Here is a 21,885-nt window from a genome sequence, read left to right on the forward strand (position 1 = left end):
TGCACTGCGCTGTCGACAGATCATCGTACGTCGGATCAAGGAAAGACGTTTATGGTTAACACCAGTTACTAAAATGGACGAGTCGTCGCTCTTGGATTTACTTGAATGCTCCGTATGTCTGGAACGGCTGGACACGACAGCCAAAGTGCTCCCTTGCCAGCACACCTTCTGCCGACGCTGCCTGGAGAACATAGTCAGCTCCCGCAATGAGTTGCGCTGCCCGGAGTGTCGGATACTGGTAGACTGCGAGGTGGATGATTTACCAGCGAACATTCTCCTGGTACGGTTATTGGATGGGATTAAACAGCGACCGTGGAACGGAGGGAGACCGTCACTGACCGGGGTGTCCCTGGGATATGCAGCCGGTATTTCAGCCTCACCTCCAGGAACAGCCATCCGAGACTTGTCAAGTTCTACTCGGAGCTCCCCGGTCAAGGTTTGTACTAACCAGCGACGGTCTGGCGTGAGCGTTTAAGTGGATCATTCACTTGTGCAAATGCAAAGTAAGCAAGTGCAGCGTAACCATGGGGCAGTATATCGTTTTTTGACGTTCGCCTACACATCATAAAGAAATGCAACTGTCGTAATGTGTACCAATGAACTAGCAACCAATACTGTAGCAACCAATCCTAGTCACGCAGATGTTAGCACTGAAGCACAGCGGTCTCAGAGTTATCAGTAGTCGCTGGTCCAGAGAGGCACAACAGCTAGGTCACTTACTTTTTATTTGTATTTTTTCACCTCCCCAGAGTGCAACACGGCAAAGTAGCCGGGTATATGAAGATGGAATCAGACAAGTGGCATCTTAGGTTATGACAGTTTGTTTTAATAATCTTCACAAGAACACGATAGTCTCCAACATTTCAGCACCGACGAATTCAATCAATTTTGAATTCATAGGGCCATTCAAAGCCAAATTGGCACTGCTAATTCTGGGGGTTACAGCGGCCACATTTAAAAGCAGGTCGCAGAATGTATAGCCTCAGTACAGATAGCTGCCTCCCCTCTCAAAATATTGGTAAAACGCTTCTGCGCTGTTAATAGGGATTTACTGCATTATCCAGTGTTATGGCATGGCAGCGGAAAGCCTGTCAAAGCCCCAATTGGACTCGATGCTTCATATCCTCCAAAGACGATTTTGTCCTCTAAAAGAGATAGTGCCTGAAGACAGCTCGGGGCAGAATGTCTGTGTGCCAATTCCTTGAAAGAGTTCGGATTAGAATAGTCAGTGTTGTTTATGATAGTGGATTATTCTGTGCTGCAATGATTTCATGATATTGGGGGAAAGTTTTTTTTTTTTTTTTTGAAAGACAGAACAAGCAGTGTATAGTTGACTGTGGTGTTGCATATCTTTTAATAATGCTGTGTTTGGTGCAGTGTGAGTAATGGGAAGGTTATGTTTCATTTCAGGCAGCTGGGGAGCAGCAGAAACACACATAAAACAAATGAGCAAAAAGAATTTGAATGGATGAATCAATTTGTGTGTACTTTGAGAAAAAAAAAGATTGAATTCAAAATGGTAAAGACACAATTCTATCTGCTATAAGAATTTAAGGTGAAGCACAGGACTCTGAGAACCAAAAGTCCAAACACTGTTAGAAACCTAGCAAACATGCTGTTGAATTAAAGCATGGCACAGACAGTGATTGGAACCATTCAGTCTTTGTCAGGTCAGAACATTTTCCAAAGTGACTTAATGAAACACATTGGGGAGGAGCCTTTCCATCCCCTGTGCTATGTGTGCATATGGGTTTGCCTGGCATCTGTGCTCATTAATAGACATGTGTATTCTGTTGGAATTCTGACACTTTTACATCCTGTCTGCTGGACATCTGGAATAGTACAAAGACAAATCTGACACAGAGGTGGTTTGAGGTACTGGTCACTGGGTTAGAGGTCAAATTAGAGTTTGCCTGCTAGTTAGAAAAAAGCAAACTGAGCATTGAGTGCCTTTTTAGCAACTGATAAAAAGTAGCTAAAGCCAATTACTGTATGTCTACTGTTTCTCTTGACCTGCATTGACATACATACCTGCAACATGGATTTGTCATAGATGTGGAATATATATAAATTTATAGAAACTGCTTGAACTTAGCAGATGAGTGTAATGTAGTCAAATGTATTTTTGAAGCGCAGTATTACAATCAGCATAGGATTCAGACATTTGGATAGTGTGAAGAAGGCCTTTGATGTGGTGGTGCTGGAGAGTGTGAGACTGGGCTCAGCTGAAAGCTGCTCTGTTATTGTTTGTTCAACCTTTTGTGAGATGGTGGTATCTGTGAACTTTAGCAGTGGTGAAACCACTCCCCCCCCACACTCCCCCCTTCCCAATGGAGAAAGTACAAACTAATCTTGTGCTGCTACAGCCAGGCTGGGCAAAGTAAGGACAGGGTTAGCACTGCAGAGGACGAGGGGAAAAGGGAAAGGCCCTTCATATCATTTCAGTCCGGGCAGTAGGGCAGTAATTCAGTGTGACAATAAAGGGATGTGAAAACCCCATGCACTAAATAAAACTACAGGGTACACAAAAGGTTACGTACCCTTATTGTTTCAATTTAAAAGCAATGAATACACAAGGCACAGTTTAGTGGAGTGTCCTCGGGGCTTGCAGTGCAGAAGCAGGAAGCGTGTTGATGCAGCAGAATGGAACAGCTTGCACACATTCTGAGGACTGGTTCCAGGACACCGGAGGTGAAATATGGTCAGGCTCCACAGCAGTAATTATTGTGCTGCTTCCAATTCACAGTCTAAGAGTGTCAATTTATGAAGGTGTTTGGCAGAGTTTGCATTCATTGTAGCAAAACACTCTGTTGTGTTGAATCTGTATGTAATCATGAATAATTTAACAACTGAACTCTGCAGAATTGTCTCTTGTTTATTTAATGGTGATGGCAGTTCTATTCAAACATGCTGAGAAACCAAGCAAAGAACTAAGCTGACCCAAAAAGTGTACAGGAAACTATAAACAGATTTTGGATTAAAAAGAAGAATACAGATTATTACAAAAGTGTCAAAAATGCCAAACTGTATTGCTTTATACTCGCATATTCTGCACAGGTGATGGATTCTTAAAAAGATAATTTGAGAATTTACAAACTATCATGACAGAAAGTTCCAGGATACAGCCTGAACTTGATTTATTTGACATGATTGGTAATGAGGGGAGAATGGGCAGAGGTGTAATGGGGCCAGCCCTCTGTGTGAATGAATAATGATTGGATGAATAAGACATGTGCTTTGGATCTTCCATAACCTATTGTTTGTATGAAGTCCAGGGTCTGATGTTAGCAAGTTGCTTGTCTTGTCCTGAACCGAGGTATTTAGACTGACATCAACACATTTCTGGGACACTCTTTTTTATATAAACTTCCATATACAAAAAAGTAGTGCAACGAGAGTATATATATAAAAATATATATTTTATTTTCTAGCTTAATAAATATACTGGAAGCATGTAAATAATTGCCATTTTGAATATTGTTATATTTACATTGCATTAATATAATTTAAATTTATTTGCAATATATTCTTGGGATGAAAAAAATATTTCACAATATATTACAATATGTTTCATTTTTGTATGGGTCCAATGCTGCAAATGTGCTTCCACAATCAAATCAAAACAGATATACACATCATTGTAAGCAAGAACAACAGTTACAACATCAGTGTGGAGCTGGCAGCATTCTTCACTGGTCTGAAGCATCTGTCATTGCTGTGTTTTTTCATTGGTTCTTCAGAAAACCCACAGCCTACATGATGCTGCAAGTACTGCATTGGTTTTCCATCCATGTTGTGAATAAAAGTATCTGCTCCTGTCTGTCAGCTCTGCAGGATTTACTGTGAAAGTTTAAGGAAAGCTATCAGGAGGCCACTAATTGATTGTGTGATCTCATATGTGCTCTCTTTTAGCCACACACACACACACACACACACACACACACACACACACACACACACACACACACACACACACACACAGAAAGAAGTCTCTGTTCACACACAGCTCCTCAGTGCCAGAGAGAATCAGGTCTCTTAGAATGCGGGTGGATGTCTCTTCATCCTGCTAGTCTGCAGCTTTTCTGTTTCAAAAAGTATAATAAGCCAAACATCTCCAACAGGCAGCTGCACTGCAGCATTTACATGGAGAGATTAAGAAATGAATCAATGCACACTTCTACCATTCAAAATCAAATTGTTGGGTACTTTGTGTTTGTGTGTATGTTTTTAGTCTTTTTAGTTCTGTATTTTAATAACTTTATAGGCTATGATCTATCATCCAGTCCCTGGGATGTGGGTGGCTTTGGTTTCTTCCCTAGGTAACGTTTTTGTATCATAAATATAAATACTCAAAAATGTCAGAAATGGTTTGGGACATGAGCACAGTGAGACCTCAGGAGGAAGAAGCTTTGTTTCGCTGTTTTGCACATTCTTTTACTTCAGCATCTAGCCTGTTTGTTTAATGGAAGTGCTATACAGAAGCTTCTGCAAACCAGAACTCTCCAGACAGAGGTAAAGTGGAGCAGCATCAAGACTGTACTGGCACAAATGTCAAAATACAGCTACGTTAAAGAGAGAATCCTTAGACAGTAATCATGAAAGTAAAAGTAAATGCTAGCCCTACTGCACGGTAGCAATCCTGCTTCACCTTGAGGTCTGTGGAATTACGAATTTTCACTGCTTTAAAAAATGAAATCTAGAATCTGTATCCCGATCAAGAAACATTTTCCACTTTCCAAAGAATTGTCACGCTGTTTATTTGTAAGGTACTTTGAATTTTAGGCCAGGTGGATGATGGCCAGGAAACCGCCAAAGAGTGCAGGGCACCGAAGGCTGCTGATACCACTGACACTGAAACAAGAGATGCGCTCGCCCCTCGCTGCTGGCCTGTCTGGCCCCCTGGCCGTCATATCAGGAAGTGAATGGACCGAGATGATTACTATTCTTTGTGGAACGGTCTGTCAGGAGGTCAAAAACAAGAGTGTATTATGAACAAGGAAAAATGCCAGTTCCACCTGGCTGATGATGGGAACGAGGTTTGTCTGCCAATGCAGCTGCTCAGCTCTGAGACTCTGAATTACCATGATACCTCTTTTACTGGTAGAAAACCCCTTTGTGAGCTGCTGCAACTGGTGTCTTGAGGAGTCTTTCGTGATCGCTTTTCTAAAGAGAAGCACTTTGCTCAGACAGCAGATCTTTAAAGACACTGCTATATAATGTAGTCAAGCTGTTAAAAGGCAAGTGGCATTTTGTTTGATGTGGTCTGAAGCATTTGAATAATGTCATTAAAAAGTGATGCTGTGAAATAGCCGAGTTTAATCGATTTCCCGTGGATGGAGGAGGTTTATTTGACAAGAGATCGTGAGGGCATAATTAATCCACTCGATGAGGATCTGAGAGGTAAAACACACGCCTGAAGGCTGCAGTTGATGATTTACTGGCCTTGATTAGAGAGGATTAGAACTTTATTAGTTATTAAATGCAGCTGTGACTTCATAGTAAACTTCACAGAGATTATCTGAGCTTTCTGCGTGAGTGATTGAATCGGAGACATTACCTGGTTAATTGAAGCATAATCAATAAATAAGATTACAGCAATGCAGAGCCAGTGAGCAATGACAGCAGCATGGTATATTAACTGGCCAACAGCACTACCGCAGCGGTCAGGATTGACTGTCCCTGGTATCTTTTCAAGAAGTTCCTTTCATTTAGTCATTTTCTTCTTAAACATTCCACTTGCTAAATCATTCATCCAAGGAACCTGCCAATTTCACTGTGGACATACTTGCATGGCAATTTAAATTTTCCTCTGCAAACTAATTTGGGAGGTACAGTCAGCATTAAGTGAGCTGTAGTTTTTTTCTGTGAAACAGTACAATTGGTTTGGTTGGTCTTCATTTATTAAAGGGGAATCTCATGTTGAGTTTCTGATGCTTTGTCTCATGACACACATCCCATGATACAGATCTTTGAAGAGGTTTTTTTTTTTTTTTTTACTATTTTATAGTTTTCATGGGGAAGTCATGCAGCATTCATAAACTGAGTATATAACCCTTCTTACATGATTCCTGGAGGTTATCTACATTGGGCCCTGTGTAATATGGAACTCTAATCAAAACACCGAAGAGATGACACAGCCATTCAGTACACCATATAAATGCTGTTCATGTGGGTATCAGGAGTTTCAAGTCAAACCACCAGAAGTTTAATGTGCCTTTGCTGAAGGCTGAAGGCCTTTGTCACACAGCAATATAATCAACTAGGACAGCATTTTAAATATTATGGAAAAGCATGCTTGTTTGTATCCATTCTTGGAAGGGAAGTTAAATCCATCCGGCATTCATAATTAAGGGACAATGTGCTTGTGTTGTCCTGTTGAGTTGTAAAAGTTTTATATGGAAATATCTGCAATGATCGTAACTACAAATGAGCATTTTAATTGTTTGCAGATGCCTGTTTTACAACATTTTTTACAACAAGGTCGAGCTTACAGTAGACTGTAACATTGATGCACGATTTGGATATAATTGTGCTCCTGTTTGTAAATTCATTTTAGCCATAAAAATGCTACAAAAATGTGACTGAAGATACATTTCAAAGAAAAATGTAAGCCTAAATGAAACTAACTGCATTTATTAGTCGAGTGGTATAGATTTTGTGGCATTTTGCAAGGTAATGCTAAAGATGATCACTGTGATTTTAAAACCGTGGATTCAGAGGGAATAATCATTTGTGGGAGTGGCAGTGGCCCCATGTATTACTTTCAGCTTTATCTCAGTTACCCATATTAGTGTGCTGCATGCATTCATGTAAATATGGTGACCAAGAAATAATCTGATGCACATGTGAAATATACAGCCTCAGTTACCTCACTGAATAGATTAATATATGCTTATCAGATCTTCAGCTTAGACTACTTGCTGGCAAATGGCACTATCCAAGCCATATCTATCCATTTTCTTGAACGGTAATGAATATCATTAAATGTGCACAGTTAGGACATATGTAAATATTAATTCATATTTACAGATGAAATTACCTATTCAACCCAACTCCTGGTTCAAACCCTGGTACTCTCCTGCCCTGACCACTGCATTTGCCTTATCTGCATATGCGATCAACACCCTGTAGGTCATCCAGAAGGCTGTTGATTCGCTGGTCCACCATGTCTTCAAATTACTCCCATGGCTCACCCATTCTGGTGTCCCTGGCTACTGTTGATGGCTTGCATCTGTTTCAAAATGCTGCTGTTAGCCTGCTGGGCAGTGCGGGGAACTTCTTCCCCTGATCTTCAATCTTAAGATCATTAGACCTTACACACCAGCCACTGCTCTTGGCTTCTTCAGGATGCTTGGCTTTCCCCACCTTTTGCAACCGCATATGCAAGGTACATACTCTGTCCATCTTGGCCCCTGTGAGATGGAACAAGCTTCCTGTAGCAGTCAGAACAACAGATTTGCTTGCCACCTTTTGTCACAGAGTGAAGACCCACGTCTTTAGGCCACACCCCCGCAACCCCTACCCGTGCATGATCTTTCATTGTGCTTTCATTCCGCTTATGTGTAATCTTGTATGTGGAGGTCTGACTGCAGGCTATGTGGCAGCTCTCTGTTTGTAATGGTGTTGGCTACATTGTGTTGCGCTTACATGTCGAACCAGGTATGCACTTGTGAATTTAGCCCTTTGATTGGCCCACATCTGGTCAGCAGCGTGCAGTTTGGGACACCATGTAAAGTTATTAAAAGTCTGATGCTGGCACTAAGCCGCTTCATCATAGCCACATTATCAGATGAACTCTAGGTAAATGATGAAAATGTACATGTAAATGGAAATTTAATTTAAAAAATGTTGTCTGTAGGAGATGTCAGTTCATATTGATACTGTTTCCCTGGAGACAAGGCAAGCCAGGTTAGACCTATTCAGGGGCAAAAGCCTTACATGAGGAGACCTGCCACATACTGATCCGGGGTCAGGATTAATCTCTTACTACAGTTTGAAATCTGATTCTCTCCCTCTTTTGTTTGTGTTGAATATTTCGAAGCCTCTTTGAGCCTCAAATGAGCCCATGCTTAAATGAGAGCTGGAAGAGGTAATGCAATGAGCAACCACTCCCTGTCGCCCTTCTCATTTCTGCACGTTCATATTTTCATTAAAACACCACACTCTCGCAATCAATTGAACATGACGCACTGGCAAAGGAGAGAGTGAGGTCATCCAGACAGAGGCCTCTCTGACCTGGGATCTGGAAGGCTTTGGGCATGCTGGCATTCACCTGTATCACAGAGTCTGCTGGCGTCCTGTGCTAAACCTGACGGAGTGTGAGGCTGTCGGCGCACTAATGACAGCTCCAGAGCAGAGCGCTGAGCCAGCTAGGCTGGCCTAATGGGTGCTAGAGAGGGGCAGCCACAAGGGATGCAGGATGAGGTAATGGCCCAGAGCGGGCGAGGGGTAAGAGAGCTAAACGCAGCTATTCCCGCCTCAGTTTGTTTGGGCTGAGCAGCAGGGTGGCGTATGGGGATTGTGTGGCAGGGGTAAGGGGTACATTTTGAGGGATTTAGGATGAAGCAGTTAGAGGCCCTGTTAAGCTGTACGTCTCATAACCATTGCAAAATTGTTTTCTGCTCGAGAGGTGGAGCATTCTGTATTTTAGGAAATTAAATCATAGAAAGGCACATGCTATTTTTCAGCATTTTGCTTGATTTTATGTTGTTTACGTCTACTCTGAAGTATGGTTTTGTCTCTTAAGAACATTTTGAATACAATGAATACCACATTTCAGTGATGCCGCAAAGATGTATTTATTGTTGCCTTCTCCAGGCTGTCTGCTTATAGTTGTAGCATTATAAATGGTGTCTTCAAGTGTCACACTGAAGGTCTTACTAACAATGTTTGATTTTTGGCAGTACATAGCAAAATATTTTTCTCATGGCCATAAAGTTGGTGTGAATATTTTTCACTTCTTCTCACATAGAGATTTAGCCTGGGGTTCTGTACAACCAGAAACTCCACAAATAGGATTCTGCAGCTCAATATAAACATCGGCTGCTTTTAAAATATATGTTTTGAAAGCTTTGAATTTATAGTTGGACCTGAAATACAGATTTACGTAAGATGATGACATACACAGCAGAAAAGAAACACGGAAAACAACCCTGCAGCTTTCTAATGCAGGAAGCTGAGACCAATCCACATTACCATTTTAGTTACAATTAATCATGAGAGACTCTTGATGGCCTTTTTTGTGAATCACAGCAGACCATTTGAGGATTATGTTCTTACTGCAATTGTATGTGAGGGGAGTGCATGTGAATCATTTCCTGGTGCTGGCCAGGGTTCGATTTTACTTGGTCTTTTTCAGCTTTGAAGGAAGGAGAGGAAAGAGGAAAGAAAACATGTTGTCTAAGAGACCAATGAAGATAAAGATCTCAATCCCTCCAAATCCATTGCTCTTCAGATAGACCACCTCATCAAGTCACCATTTCCAAACAGCATTTGTCACTATTACATACGTGTCCTCAGTATACTGGGGAAATGTATGTTGCAGCTGCAGATTGCACAGTACAGTGAAATCTCAGCCATTATTTTCTAATGATTGAAACCGCTATGTAGACCTGTACCAGTGGAATTTGTTGTGATCTGAAAATGCAAGTCCTGATCATGTAACTTGCAGTCTACATTTTGACTTTCACTCTTCTCATTTAACTCGATGTAATCATCACTGTCTTTGGTCATAACTAATGTCATTTGGCTCAGGACTGGAATGAACTGTAACAGAGAATGCAATTTCATATCAGTTGCTGTTTTATCCATAAGGTCTTCTGACTGACATGTGTACCTGTTGATCTGTATGTTGTCCCTCTGTGTGCTTGTTGTCTGATGCTGTTCTGTATCCTGTGCTGAAAGACTTGTTATTATCAAACAGGTAATTGTCAGAAATGAGAACTGGTTTTCTGTTGTTATACTAGTTAAATAACAAATAATTCCATGTTAATGTCCATGTCCAGAAGAAAAGAGAATTGGTGGAGACATTATTCTCTGGTGAGATAGTGATTGCACTGTTTATTCAGTATGCCTTTCCCTGTACTCTCTGTTCTTGGCATATCCGTTCAGTGAGATAAGCTGTCGTGGCCAACAGTGTGTCTGTTACCCATCCCAGTTTTCACATGGCCCGCTTCAGCTGTGTCTCCATTTTTATCACTGTACAGACACTTGAAGATGAGAAGACCTGCAGTTTGACACAGTGTATCTGGCTTTGATTAACAATGCCTCTCTTGGTTTGTTTTTGAACTGAATATGACTTGAAAGTCTTGACAGCTTTTCAGTCCATAAAGCATCTCAGCTACCATTCACCTGGAGTTAACTCTGCTGTTTGACCAAAAAGAACCAAAAGACCCAGGGAAAATGCTGTGATATGGAGCAGTATAATTCATTTTCCATCAAGAGATCAATGCAATGAAGTGTTCCCAATCGAAATGAACAAACAACAACAACAAATTATAAGATGCAATTTTAATCAATCAATTATTATTCTACGTTGCATTTCTGTCAGTGTCATAAACTCACCCTTAGAGTGGGAATTTAGTGCAGAAGGCATTTCCTTCTGCAATGAACCTTCTGAACATATTTTATCATAGATTTTACTACAAAGTGCTAGATGATAGATGTTACAAAGGGTTCTGGAATTGGGTTTGCAGCTATAAGGTTTTATGTTGAATTCCCAGAGTGCCATTATACTGTTTATCAAGTTCCTTTAAATGTCTGAAAATGTAAATCAATATCAGTTGTCAAGTAGATTTTAGTATTTGGTGAGCAAATAATCACTTCAATAATATAATTTTGGAGGAAAGAATAATTAGTTGAAGTTTTAACCAGTACAATAAATTAATACAATAAATAAACAGACCTGATATTTGATGCTGACCTTAACACACCTGATTGGATGTATATGTAACTATAATAATAACTATAATAACTATATTCGTCATCAGATATATGCCTAATGGTCTTATGTAATAACCTCAAGGAGTTTAGATGCATTTCATTGCTTTCTCTATTTCTGCATTAAAATACCCACAAGACACATTTTATTGCAGCCATTGTTACAGCTACTCCTGGGAGCTTTTGAGCAGAACTGATGATCCTGATTTCAGCTTTGGAAGGGAAGATATTTTCTTGCTGTGTGTATGGGCCAGAGAGGGAGAGAGAATGCTATTGTTCATTTTTGTGGATTTTCTTTCATGACAGCAGAAATACGTTAGCGGGAAAGTGTTTGCTCACATTACAGCTTTAGAATGGCGGTGTTTTCATCACCTGGGATGAAAACTGAATGTGTGGGTGATGCTGGAGGAATAATCCCAGCCTCCATGCCCATGGGCACCCTGCCGTTTCTCTCGTCTGAATGTCTACTTTGTCTCTGCCATAATGCAGCATATAGTCAAGAGAAAGTCTCACTTTATCTCATCTTAGTTTCACAGATATTTGGAGGACAACAAACAGGCCACAGAGGACACAACACGTTTTCTATTTATTTACAAATCTGTTTTGTTTGACTCTATCTGCACATACTTGGTAGTCAGTTTGGTGCCTTTCTATTGTATATTTTTCAGCAACACGGTATTGAACCTAGTGCACAATCTGATACATATTTATTTTGCTTTATAATCTTCCAGCCACCTGGTCTGTCTCTGATGGTCCATTTCTCATTTTTGTCGCTGTTATTGTGGGTTGTTATTCTTCTTACTCTTCCTATGTGTTTTTGTTTTCACATTTACAACATATATCATGTAATTTTAATTTCACTGACCTGTCTTGACCTCTTCATCAAACTCTGTGTGTCTACCAGAGAGCAAGAGATACTGGCCAGGGCTAAGGAACTGTTATCAGTAACTTTGTGTGCACATGTTTCAGACAGCTTGTTAGCAGGTGAAGTAACATATTTTGGCAGCATTCTGCTGACATGTTGCTGCAATGAGAATGCTTGGCTTTCAGATCTAACTGTCCAAGTGAAATACAACACTGTGCATAAACTAATGCCCCTCTCTCACTCTAGAGCTGGTTAGGTTCCTTTTGGTTATGTTCGGGGTGGTTTTCCATTATTCATTTTGATGTACTGGCCTGTGTCTCTTCAGGCCACTGGTTTTACTGAAGCAGGCTTCGAACATTTGAACATCAATGAAACCATGTTTCATATTTTGGCTGTATTCTAGGTTTTACATTTTTCTTTTTCTTTCTTTTATTATGTGTTCATTTAAATATCTCCTGATAATTAGATGTAGTCACCTTGTATTCTTTCCCCAAGAAAGAAACCCTAAAAACTGTCCATAAATACATTCAGACAGGAAATTAATCATATCAATGTACTGTATCAATGTGTTCCTGTCCAAATGCTTATCTCTTTCCTGTGATTTTCAATCATTATTTACACAGAAAGACCTGGAGTTTCATTCATTGCTTAGAGAAGAAAATGTGTGGTTGAATTATCTGAATATGTCACCATGTAACCATAACTGTAATATTCAAGCACCCTATTTTAAGTATGAATTCCTAACTGTGTATGAAAATACAAATGTCATAAGAGTCCTGGCTGTACTGAGAAAGCTGCACATAGTCAAATTGATAAACCACTCTAAATGTTCCTGTTACGTGTAAATTTGAAGAAATTACCATGACCTACTGTTGTGATCAGTTGAGCTGGTTGTAGGGCCGTTGGGAGGGTTTTGACTTTAGACTTTTAGTCGGTGAAGTGAGCATTTTTCTTTCTGCGATTGGTGCTAATAAATCCTATTGTAAGCAGTAACAAATTTTATCTGTGAAGTCTGCACAGATGTGACGTGCATTAGGGTTTAAACCTTAGTCGACATTTTCTTTTTTTACCTATAAGTGAAATCACATTTTCAGTAAAAGAAAAATCACATCACATCTCAAGCTTGCAAGTGTGTCTGATTTTATGAATAATTATGTTCAAAATGGTATTGAAAATATGCTTTCATTTATTTTCTATTTTTCCGCATTCATTTTCTGTGTTCTACACAGAATAACCAAGTTCAGAAGGATACAACTACCATGTTCAGATTATGATAAATGACTTGATAAATCCACAGTGACATTTTAACCCAGTGGAGCTTGCACAGGTCTCTAAGAACACGTGACTCAGAGGGGTAACTCTCAACCCATGAGGCCACCCTTAAGTGTACACATTACCTCATGAGACAGCTCTGTGTGCGCAGCTGGCTGTATTTTTGACAACTTTGTAATTTTTTATTATTTATATTCTGAGCAGATGGTGTTTTCCAGAGCGACCTATACAGGTTACATTTTTACAGCTGTTTGTTTACCGAAGCAACTCAGCTTGGCTGAAGGGCGTGGCAGCTGTGTGCATCCCTGTGTTCAAACCTGCAAATTTGTGCTCACCAGTTACTCAACCACCATGTCACAGTTTGCTCTCATGCTGTGGGCTGAAAAGATTGATGTTACGATAACACTTTTTTACAGCCACAATTGTTAGTGCTCTTCATAAATGTGAAATCAATGATAAAGAACAGCTAATATGTCATTATGCAAGCAATGGCAGATTTTGATTTAATTAGCATTTGCTCTTTTAAACAGGAAGCAGCTGTGACTGAACTTCATTTTAAATAAATCTTTAAAAGGAGCTCCCTTCTCAGAACCAGTTTTGGGACACAATGTGTACATGTCAGATAAGTGGATGTCACTTTTTAGGTGGTCTTTTTGTGCGGTCTAAACAAATTGCTAATAGTATGTGTGTTGTGTGCTGGTGTCATGTGAGACCCACTGCAATCATACTGTTCAAAAAGATCATTAACCAGCAAAACGTTCAGGCATACAGATACCTTTGTAGTCTTGGGCAGACCTGCTGATCCTTAGCCACAGTCATTTCCAGGACACACCACCTGCAGCCCTGGAGATCACTGTTCTTCCTCAGCAGTCTGCAGACAGATGGGCTGGGTCGGTGTCCTTAGGAGGTACAAAAAAGATTAACTCTCTTTCATGTGCTGTGACTAAACACCATGATGAGCGAGTGTAACACGGGTTTGTAGAGCAAGCGTTTGTTGAGAATGTGTCATCTCTGAGAGTATGGGAAAATGTGATGGGGTAAACTATATTGCCTACAGGAATGTCAGAGAGAAAAACAGCCAGCGGCCCAATGCCCGCTGACAGCATACTGTGACCGTCTCTAGACATGCTGCATTGCCAATGTTATTGTGGTGTCTCTCACTGCTTGCTTTTGGAAGGGTGTTGCAAACTGCTAGAATATAATAGTGTTTTGAAAAGATTAAAGTCAGTTCTCATACTCCTTTGCGTGAACACCTGTGCCATATGTCCTTTGTTATGCGATAAAGGACAATCTGTGATTTCTGATCACTGTTGTATGAACCACTTACTTATTTTTTATCTTAAGCCTGGTTTTTTGACTGTTTTTTTGGCTTCTCTTTTATTTTGAAACACAGCACACATGGACATGTGTGAGGGCTGTGTAGAGCACTGTTCGTCAGACCGCGAGACATCCCAAACTAAAAATAGGTGTTTAGTCTGTACGGCTGCCTTTGAGGCTTGAGTCAGCCGTCTCTCTGGGAAAATTATAGGCAAAGTGGAGATGAAAATCCCTGTTTGGGCATTCTGTCTCCCGATCATTCACAAAATCCACCTTTGTTTCACTCTGTGGTTTTCAATTCATGTCTAGTAGGAATAATTGAGCTGGAATTGTGGCTTTCTTTTCTGTCCACATGATTCTGTTGGCAAGAACTGTGCGTGTTAATGTCACGGGATATGTAACCCGACCCATCAAATGCTGCCTTGGAAACATTGTTGTAGGCAAACTCCATCAGTCAGGATCTCATGCTGTTGAGGTCTTTCAGTAAGTAACTGCTGTACCTTTCCCTCTAAGCACTTCTTGAAAGTTCCTGCATTCCCAGATTGTCCAGGAACAAACAAGTAAAACTTTGAAGAATGATGCATAAAGATAGCATCGGGAGGATTCATCATTAGCTAAGTGAATCTCAGGGCTCATTTAGTGTAGGTCCATGTGGACAAATAGAAAATCTGGATCTCTAAGGCTCCAAAGTAGTTCAGTTGGTAAGGTGCTTGCCTAGAGTTCAGGCTGAGCCCTACAGCCTGTGTTCCTTGCCCGCCATGCCGGAAGCTAACAATGACTGGGAGCCCTCAGCAGTGGATCAAATTGGTTTTTGTTCTGATGGTACAGAGCTGGGTTTGTATGCAGGGTTTCCTCATCTGTCTGCTCCAAGGCACCCTATGACTCATCTGGTGCCTGTGAGCTGTTCAGATGATGTTGATGGAGCTGAGTCTATCCTCAGATCGACACTTACTTCACTGTCGTCCACTGTAGGAAATGTTGTGTGGAAATTAGTAGTTTGTTGTGTGGGATTATTGGAGTGTTGCATTTGTCATGTGTTCCTCACTTCAGTGCTTCTGCACAAGTGCAGAGGTTGTTGCGGTGAAATGAGCCTAATATAAGAGTACCAATTCCAAAAATGGGTTATATGCAGGACAAAGCATAAAAAAGAATCTCCATCTCCCACACACCTTTATTTATTCTGAGTCTAAAAGACTGAGGACCCTTTATTCATTGTGATCAATGTGTCTGCCTGATGATTAACATTCTTGTTGAGAACAAAGCTAACTGTACTTTACTGAGGGTGGAAACTCCACAGCATTCATTGAAATACCAAAGAAACATTTGCTTTGCTTCTAAAATGCGCGGTGCGGTTAGGTTGAACCCAAGCCAGAGTCTGAAAGCTGTAGTGCTAGACTTGTGGCCTCTAAGGCTACGGGTGCAGAGAGGGGAGCAGGTGTTGGAGTGATTGTGGTTATGGAAGTCTAGGGAGGGATGACCTGGTCTGCCCTACAGAGTGCCCAGTGGTCCTATGTGAGTGATGTGACGGAGCAGCTGGAGTGGAGTGAATTTTCCAAGGTCTCTGTGGTAGAGACTGTTTAACAAGAGACTGTCAACTCCGCATTCCTCCCGTCTGTACTTCTGTGACTCCTCCCATCTCTACTTCTGTGACTCTGCCTGTCTGTATTTTCTACCTATGGATGTTTTGGCTTTGTGCACTCTGCCTATTTTGGACCAAAAATGTTCAAATGGCATGTAGTCCCTAGTGCGTCAGTGCTATCACACATACTGGCATGTGTCATCTGCATAGTTACACCAATATTTCTGTGGAAAATGCACAAAATAAACTGTGCGGTAGAGGTTTTGCTTGATGTTATGAAACATAACCGTCCAATTCTGGCTTCTCCGTAAATTGGGCAGACACGGATTGGTGTCAGAACCTCAAAAGAACCTCAGAAGCCCATCTGAAATGATTGAGACTGTTGCCATAAAGCTGCAAAGTTATCAAGTTAACTGCATATGAAGCACATGAGGACAAGAAGACCTTCATCACAAAGCTTGAATGGTCAGGGCATCAGACACATAGTAAACTCACAAGTGTGTTATTATTCAGAACACTGCTTAATATTCCAACGGTGCCCAGCTATTGCTTTCAACTAGGAGAAATCTCATTTGTTCAATTTACAGTGGTCAGGACTCACAATGTCATTTCAGCTGACAGAAAGCTTATTTACTCTGAACCTCCATGGCAGTCTTTATTTAAGTAATGAGAGGGGGGAGAGTGAAGGTTGTAATTTCTTTTAGAGCTGAAGTAGATGCTTCTAACACCCTGACTTCCAAAGAAGCACTTACAGACAAAGAGCTCAAGGTAAGACAAATAGCTGGGTGCTACTAATGAGAACAGAGCAGGTCTTCATATCTCCACTAGCAATATGACAAGGAGATGGCAACAGGCTACAGCAAATTACATTAACTCTTTTTATGCATATTTTGTTTGTGATTTAAGTGTCATTAGAAGCAATTAGACAGTAATGTCCGAAGAGGACCGCAATGCAAGACCATTGTGATGAGTGACAAATGAGAACTTTTTTGTTTGATGGGTCGGTGTGTATGAACTATACTTGACCTCTTCTACAAGGACATGCCTCTGGTATACATTTAAAGTATAGATAGGTCTGTTCTCTGAGTTTGGCTGGATGCACACAGCATGTAAGCTTGTAAAGGGCTGTTGCCTGGATTTGCCTAGTACATCCAATTTAATGTTCCCCTGCGGTACACTTAAATACAAGGTATAGTTGTAATGTAAACTACTCCTTAGTTTTAACAGAACAGTTCCAAATGCCCTTTGAACTTATGTAATGAAAAAGAAAAAAATTGTAATGCAAGAGGGAGGTTTTTTTGGCTTCACTCTAGGGCAGTGTCACTGCATCCTGGTCTGCTCAAAATGCATTATTCAGGCAAATAAAAATGAATCCCCTGTTTTAAATGCGCTAAACTATATCGTGGACTAGATCACAGGGCTTAAATGTGGTTTGCATAGCCAGTCTGGTACCTGAGCTTCAAGTCAACTGATTGATTCTAAATGAAAGTAATAAAATGGATGATCAGAGCTATTATGTAACCGGTGAATGAGAAACACTTAGGGCCAGAGTAGCATTTGCAATGAGGGAGAACACATTTCCTTTGAAGCCTATGAAAAATGATCCAATGGCCACTGCAAAGATGAAGGGGTAGTTTCATAAAAAAAAGACAAGCAGCACAGCCTTCCTCTCTGATGTAGATGAGTGTAAATGACTCTTCACAATGGCCAGGATGGGGGGGAAGGGCTGATCTTAATGATGACTCCAAAGACATACAAATAATGCAGTATGCCAGGGACACATTTGTTGTCCCAAACTGGGCCCTGTCTCCAGACAGACACAGAGAGTGCCACACAGTATGCATTCTGGCAACATGGCCTGTGATTTCACCTGTCCCTTGATACTGCCTGTATAGGCATACTGTTAGAGAACTCCAAAGAGTGTTGTGGGTAAAGACCTCTTCAGCTGAGATAGAGTTCTTGTGGGCTGAGCTTTTTGGAAGGCTGTGATTATGCCTCAATACCTGGCACCTTTTTTTTTTGCACAGAAGCTTTCCACATGGCTGCAGCTGAAATTCAATTAACTGATATAGCTTATAGTGCACTGTTAGGAAGCTCACCCACTTTTGTACCAACTTTGCTATACTTGGCAAACTTTTTAGTTTTAGTTTAAGATATTGACACCCAGGTCCACAGAGGTTTTCACCATGTTGGTAAGATGCAAAGACCCAACACCCATGGTTTTGTCTTTCCTCATACGAAAGGCAGATATGAACCCTTCATTTGACTGCCATCTTCCAGGCAATTGACCTTTGTAGCATAGTTTTGCTGTCAGCTCCAAATAAGGATTTTCTCTGAAATACAAAACCATGGCCCACAGATGAAATCTGGATGACGCTGTAGATGAATGGAACTGTCTGGTTTTGATCAGCTTTGACACCTTGCTCTCCTTCTAAACAGAGGAAATGTCTTAAGGAGTAATTAAAGGTACTTGTGGTTTTCTGTTTCTGTGTATGCATGGTTTACATGCCATGAAGCCATACAGCATCGCTGTTGCTTTATAGCCAATGGGCCTTAGGGATTGGTTTATGCAGGCAGACAAAGACAGGGTCAGCCATTTGCTATATTTGTTTTGTTAAGCAGTCCTGAGGCTTGGGGACTGCACATAATCTCAGTCACACTGTGAGCACACTCTCAGACAGCCAGCCAGTCACACACACACACACACACACATACAAACACACACACACACAGCTGATAGATTTTTGCACATTAAGCTACACAACTAGAAGGGAAAAATGCTAATTACATCTCTTACGTGACTTGAAATCTTATAAAATTATCATATATTTTTGCTAATGCCATAATCCTAGTGGGAGACTAACAAACTCTGGCTAAGTATCTTCCTTACTAGCATAAAACACGGGCCTACCTGGGATTCTAACCTGCAGTGTCCTGATTGTGAGTACCAATTCCTTCACCACTACACTTCTGCTTCTGCTTCAGTGATTTTGCAATTATGATTAAAAGCCCTGCTTTCCCTTTCAATCCTGCTTGCAAAAGGTCTGGCTGTGTTTGCTGGTCCAAACTGCTCAGCATTCATGGCTGCTGTACCCCTCCTTTTATGGCTGTGGAGTTCAGTATGCAGCCCACGTGTTGTTACTCCACATGCGGCTCAACACACAATCGTGCTTCTCCAACCCCAGCTGTGAGAGCAAGAAGCCTCAAGGCAGCTGATAAAGGCATCAGGAGTTTGCCCCACAGCTTTCATTTAGCGTGCATTTTTGGAGTTTTGGAAATTAATTTGTGGTGTTCCGGGGGAAAAAAAAATCAGTATATCTTTGAAATTGAAACTCCAGGGAAAGCATATTGGTAACATCCTTAAATGATTGATAAAGTCTAACCTAACACTTACCCTAGGTAATACTTTTTTAATAGTAGCATTGTTGGTGAGTTTAACTTATCAATACACTCACAATACATGCTCATTGTAATTCATACATTTTGAAGTGGTCTGTCGGGGAGAGAGACTGTGGCCAGCAGCACTGCAGCCCTCTCCAAGACTTTACGACTTTTTGACTCACACAGTGGAATGCTCTGTCAGTTGCTGCCAGTGTTTATGGATTTAGTACTACTGATTGAATGGAGCAATGATTAATTCACCAGGTATGTGCCGCCATTTGTTCCACAGCACTTGTCTTTTGAGAGGACTGCTGTGATTCTGGTCTCTGGAGACAGACAGCAGGCTGCCAGATTTGCCCAGTAGTTTTCTGACTTAATTAAGTCACAGCCCTAGCACATCTCTACCTTAGGGTGTGTTAAAGTAATCGTGTTGTCCACGTTATTCCACTCAGGAGCGGAATGTTAACCATGAGAGACTGGCTGTGTACCCCATCTGGCTTGTCCTTCCTGTTAGAACACTTTGACCTGCTGTGCTCTCCACCGTAACACGGAGTGCTGTTAGCTAATTGAAGGTTTATGTTTCGTCATTGCTTAGCTTAGTGCAAGTGATTAAAGATGACATACATTTGTTTAAACAGTCAGTCTGTCTGCCAAATAAACTCCCTTACTGGACAGGACAGCTTGGCTGTGTGGACACAATAAGACCATACCTCAGCTAACAATGAGAGAAAAGATGACAAAATATGAACAATAAGGAAAAACAAAGTGTAAATAGGTTATTTTGTTATGTGAGCTTGACCCTGCTCCTTTTTTTCTGTTACCAGCCCTGGCCAGCCCTGGCCAGCCCAGCCAGCGGCTTGTCTAATGACTCTTTGGGCATAGCATGCGTGTACATGTGCATGCGTGAGTTTGAGAGAAAGTGGGGACATCTGAGCTCAGAATCACACACTTGGCCATTTAACGGCACATTAACTGTTTGGGAACAAACTTCAGGAAAATGGACGCTGTCCAAACATTCAGCGGTCTCAAAGGGTGGGCCGTTAATGACATGCTCAGATCCCCCCCCCCCCCCCCCCCCACTCCCTCACTGGCAAGATTTCTCCCCCCTGAAAGCACTGCCTTGCAAGAGGAATGTTAATGTCAATCTGAGAGCAATCAGGAGCACAACATCTGGGGTTTGATCACTCGCTGGCATGCACAAAAGCGCACAGCTCCATTGGCAGACAGCTAAGGAAAAAGGTGGGACACATCACAGCCGCAGACAGGGGGCTGAGGCCGAGAGTCATGAATCATGGTGATTCTTACTCCACGTAGGATCCACGCCTCTAGTTAACCACTGTGTTTGCAAGAGCCCTTCAGCGTAACCCTCATAAATGACTAAATGAGTACTGAAATGTGAAAAAATGTTACAAGTAAAAATAAAAAAATAATAATTAATTTAAACTAAATTAATAATTTTATTAATAATGTCTGTAACTACACACACGTGCCACAATCACTATAAATGCTACAATGTTTTTTCTTGTCCTTTAAAAAATAAGGCATACAGGCAGTAACTGTTAAAGTTTTAAACATTGGGACCCAAAGAGAACCCCCCCACCCCCAGAAAAAACATAAAAGCTAATGATATCATATTGGCAAATAACACCTTAGAAGCAGTTATTTTTACTTAAGAAATAAAAAGTAGAAATAGTGTGTTATTTTCTTCACTTAATTAGTAAAATGGGGATGGTCAAAATATACAAGTAGCATATCAATTCTTGGCACTCTGAGGTCATGGTCAGGGTATAAATAGTTCATGTTGTTGCTCTTCAAGTAGCTCCAGGTTCACATAGGCAAGTGGTTCCAAACTGAAGGATATTCACAGCTTTTTGTTTTGAGCAGGATAAAGCTTCCTACTTAAATGGGGAAACCCAGAGCACAGTAATTGTGTGTGTTTCAGATACCGTTTTGCTGCTGCCAGTGGCATCACCAGTATCTCTGGTTCTCTCAGACTTAATACTGTGACAATTCCACTCCTTGCACAAATATGACAATATTTGTGCTAGGAGTACAAACCTGACCCATTGCAGCTGGAGAGTATTGCTGGAAATAGCATCTTGGGAGTGTCAGAACAGGGATCCCTTGGTGAGATTCCTTTCCATAAAGGCTTTCATTTTGCCAGTTGAGGTTTGTCAATGTGTCCCCTAAGGAAGCTATCCTTGTCAACCAGTTTCTGTCAGTGAAGGGAGGAGCCAAGTCAATCCTCTTTAATTCCTAAAAAGTGTGAACTGTTCACAGTTCTCAGAGCCTTACTGGAAAACCATCTGACCCCTGTAGGAAAGAGTAATGTTCTGCACTGCTTTCTTAGCGAACGTCCCCCAAAAACCCTTGTCTGCATGGGCCATTTCACAATCAAATTTATTATTTTCACAACTGAACCAAATACATTCCCCAGATTTGTCTGCAGTGACTTACTTGCCAAAGCCTCCCTGTGCAAAATGCAGTGTCTCAGTCTCACATTAGGAACGCGCTGGCGAACATGAGAAATGTG

At 41.1% G+C, this 21,885-nt stretch overlaps 1 protein-coding gene across 1 annotated transcript in view; it reads left to right on the top strand.

Moving 5' to 3' along the window:
• LOC118789350 (E3 ubiquitin-protein ligase SH3RF3-like) overlaps window positions 1–21,885 on the top strand; it is a 97,237-nt gene continuing 75,352 nt past the window's right edge. Inside the window, exon 1 of the mRNA XM_036545732.1 lies at window positions 1–436. Within this exon, the coding sequence (XP_036401625.1) occupies window positions 74–436 (363 nt within the window). The 5' untranslated portion in view covers window positions 1–73. The remainder of the gene's footprint in view (window positions 437–21,885) is intronic.

The sequence above is a fragment of the Megalops cyprinoides genome, chromosome 14, assembly GCF_013368585.1.
Source record: "Megalops cyprinoides isolate fMegCyp1 chromosome 14, fMegCyp1.pri, whole genome shotgun sequence".
Lineage (NCBI taxonomy): Eukaryota > Metazoa > Chordata > Actinopteri > Elopiformes > Megalopidae > Megalops > Megalops cyprinoides.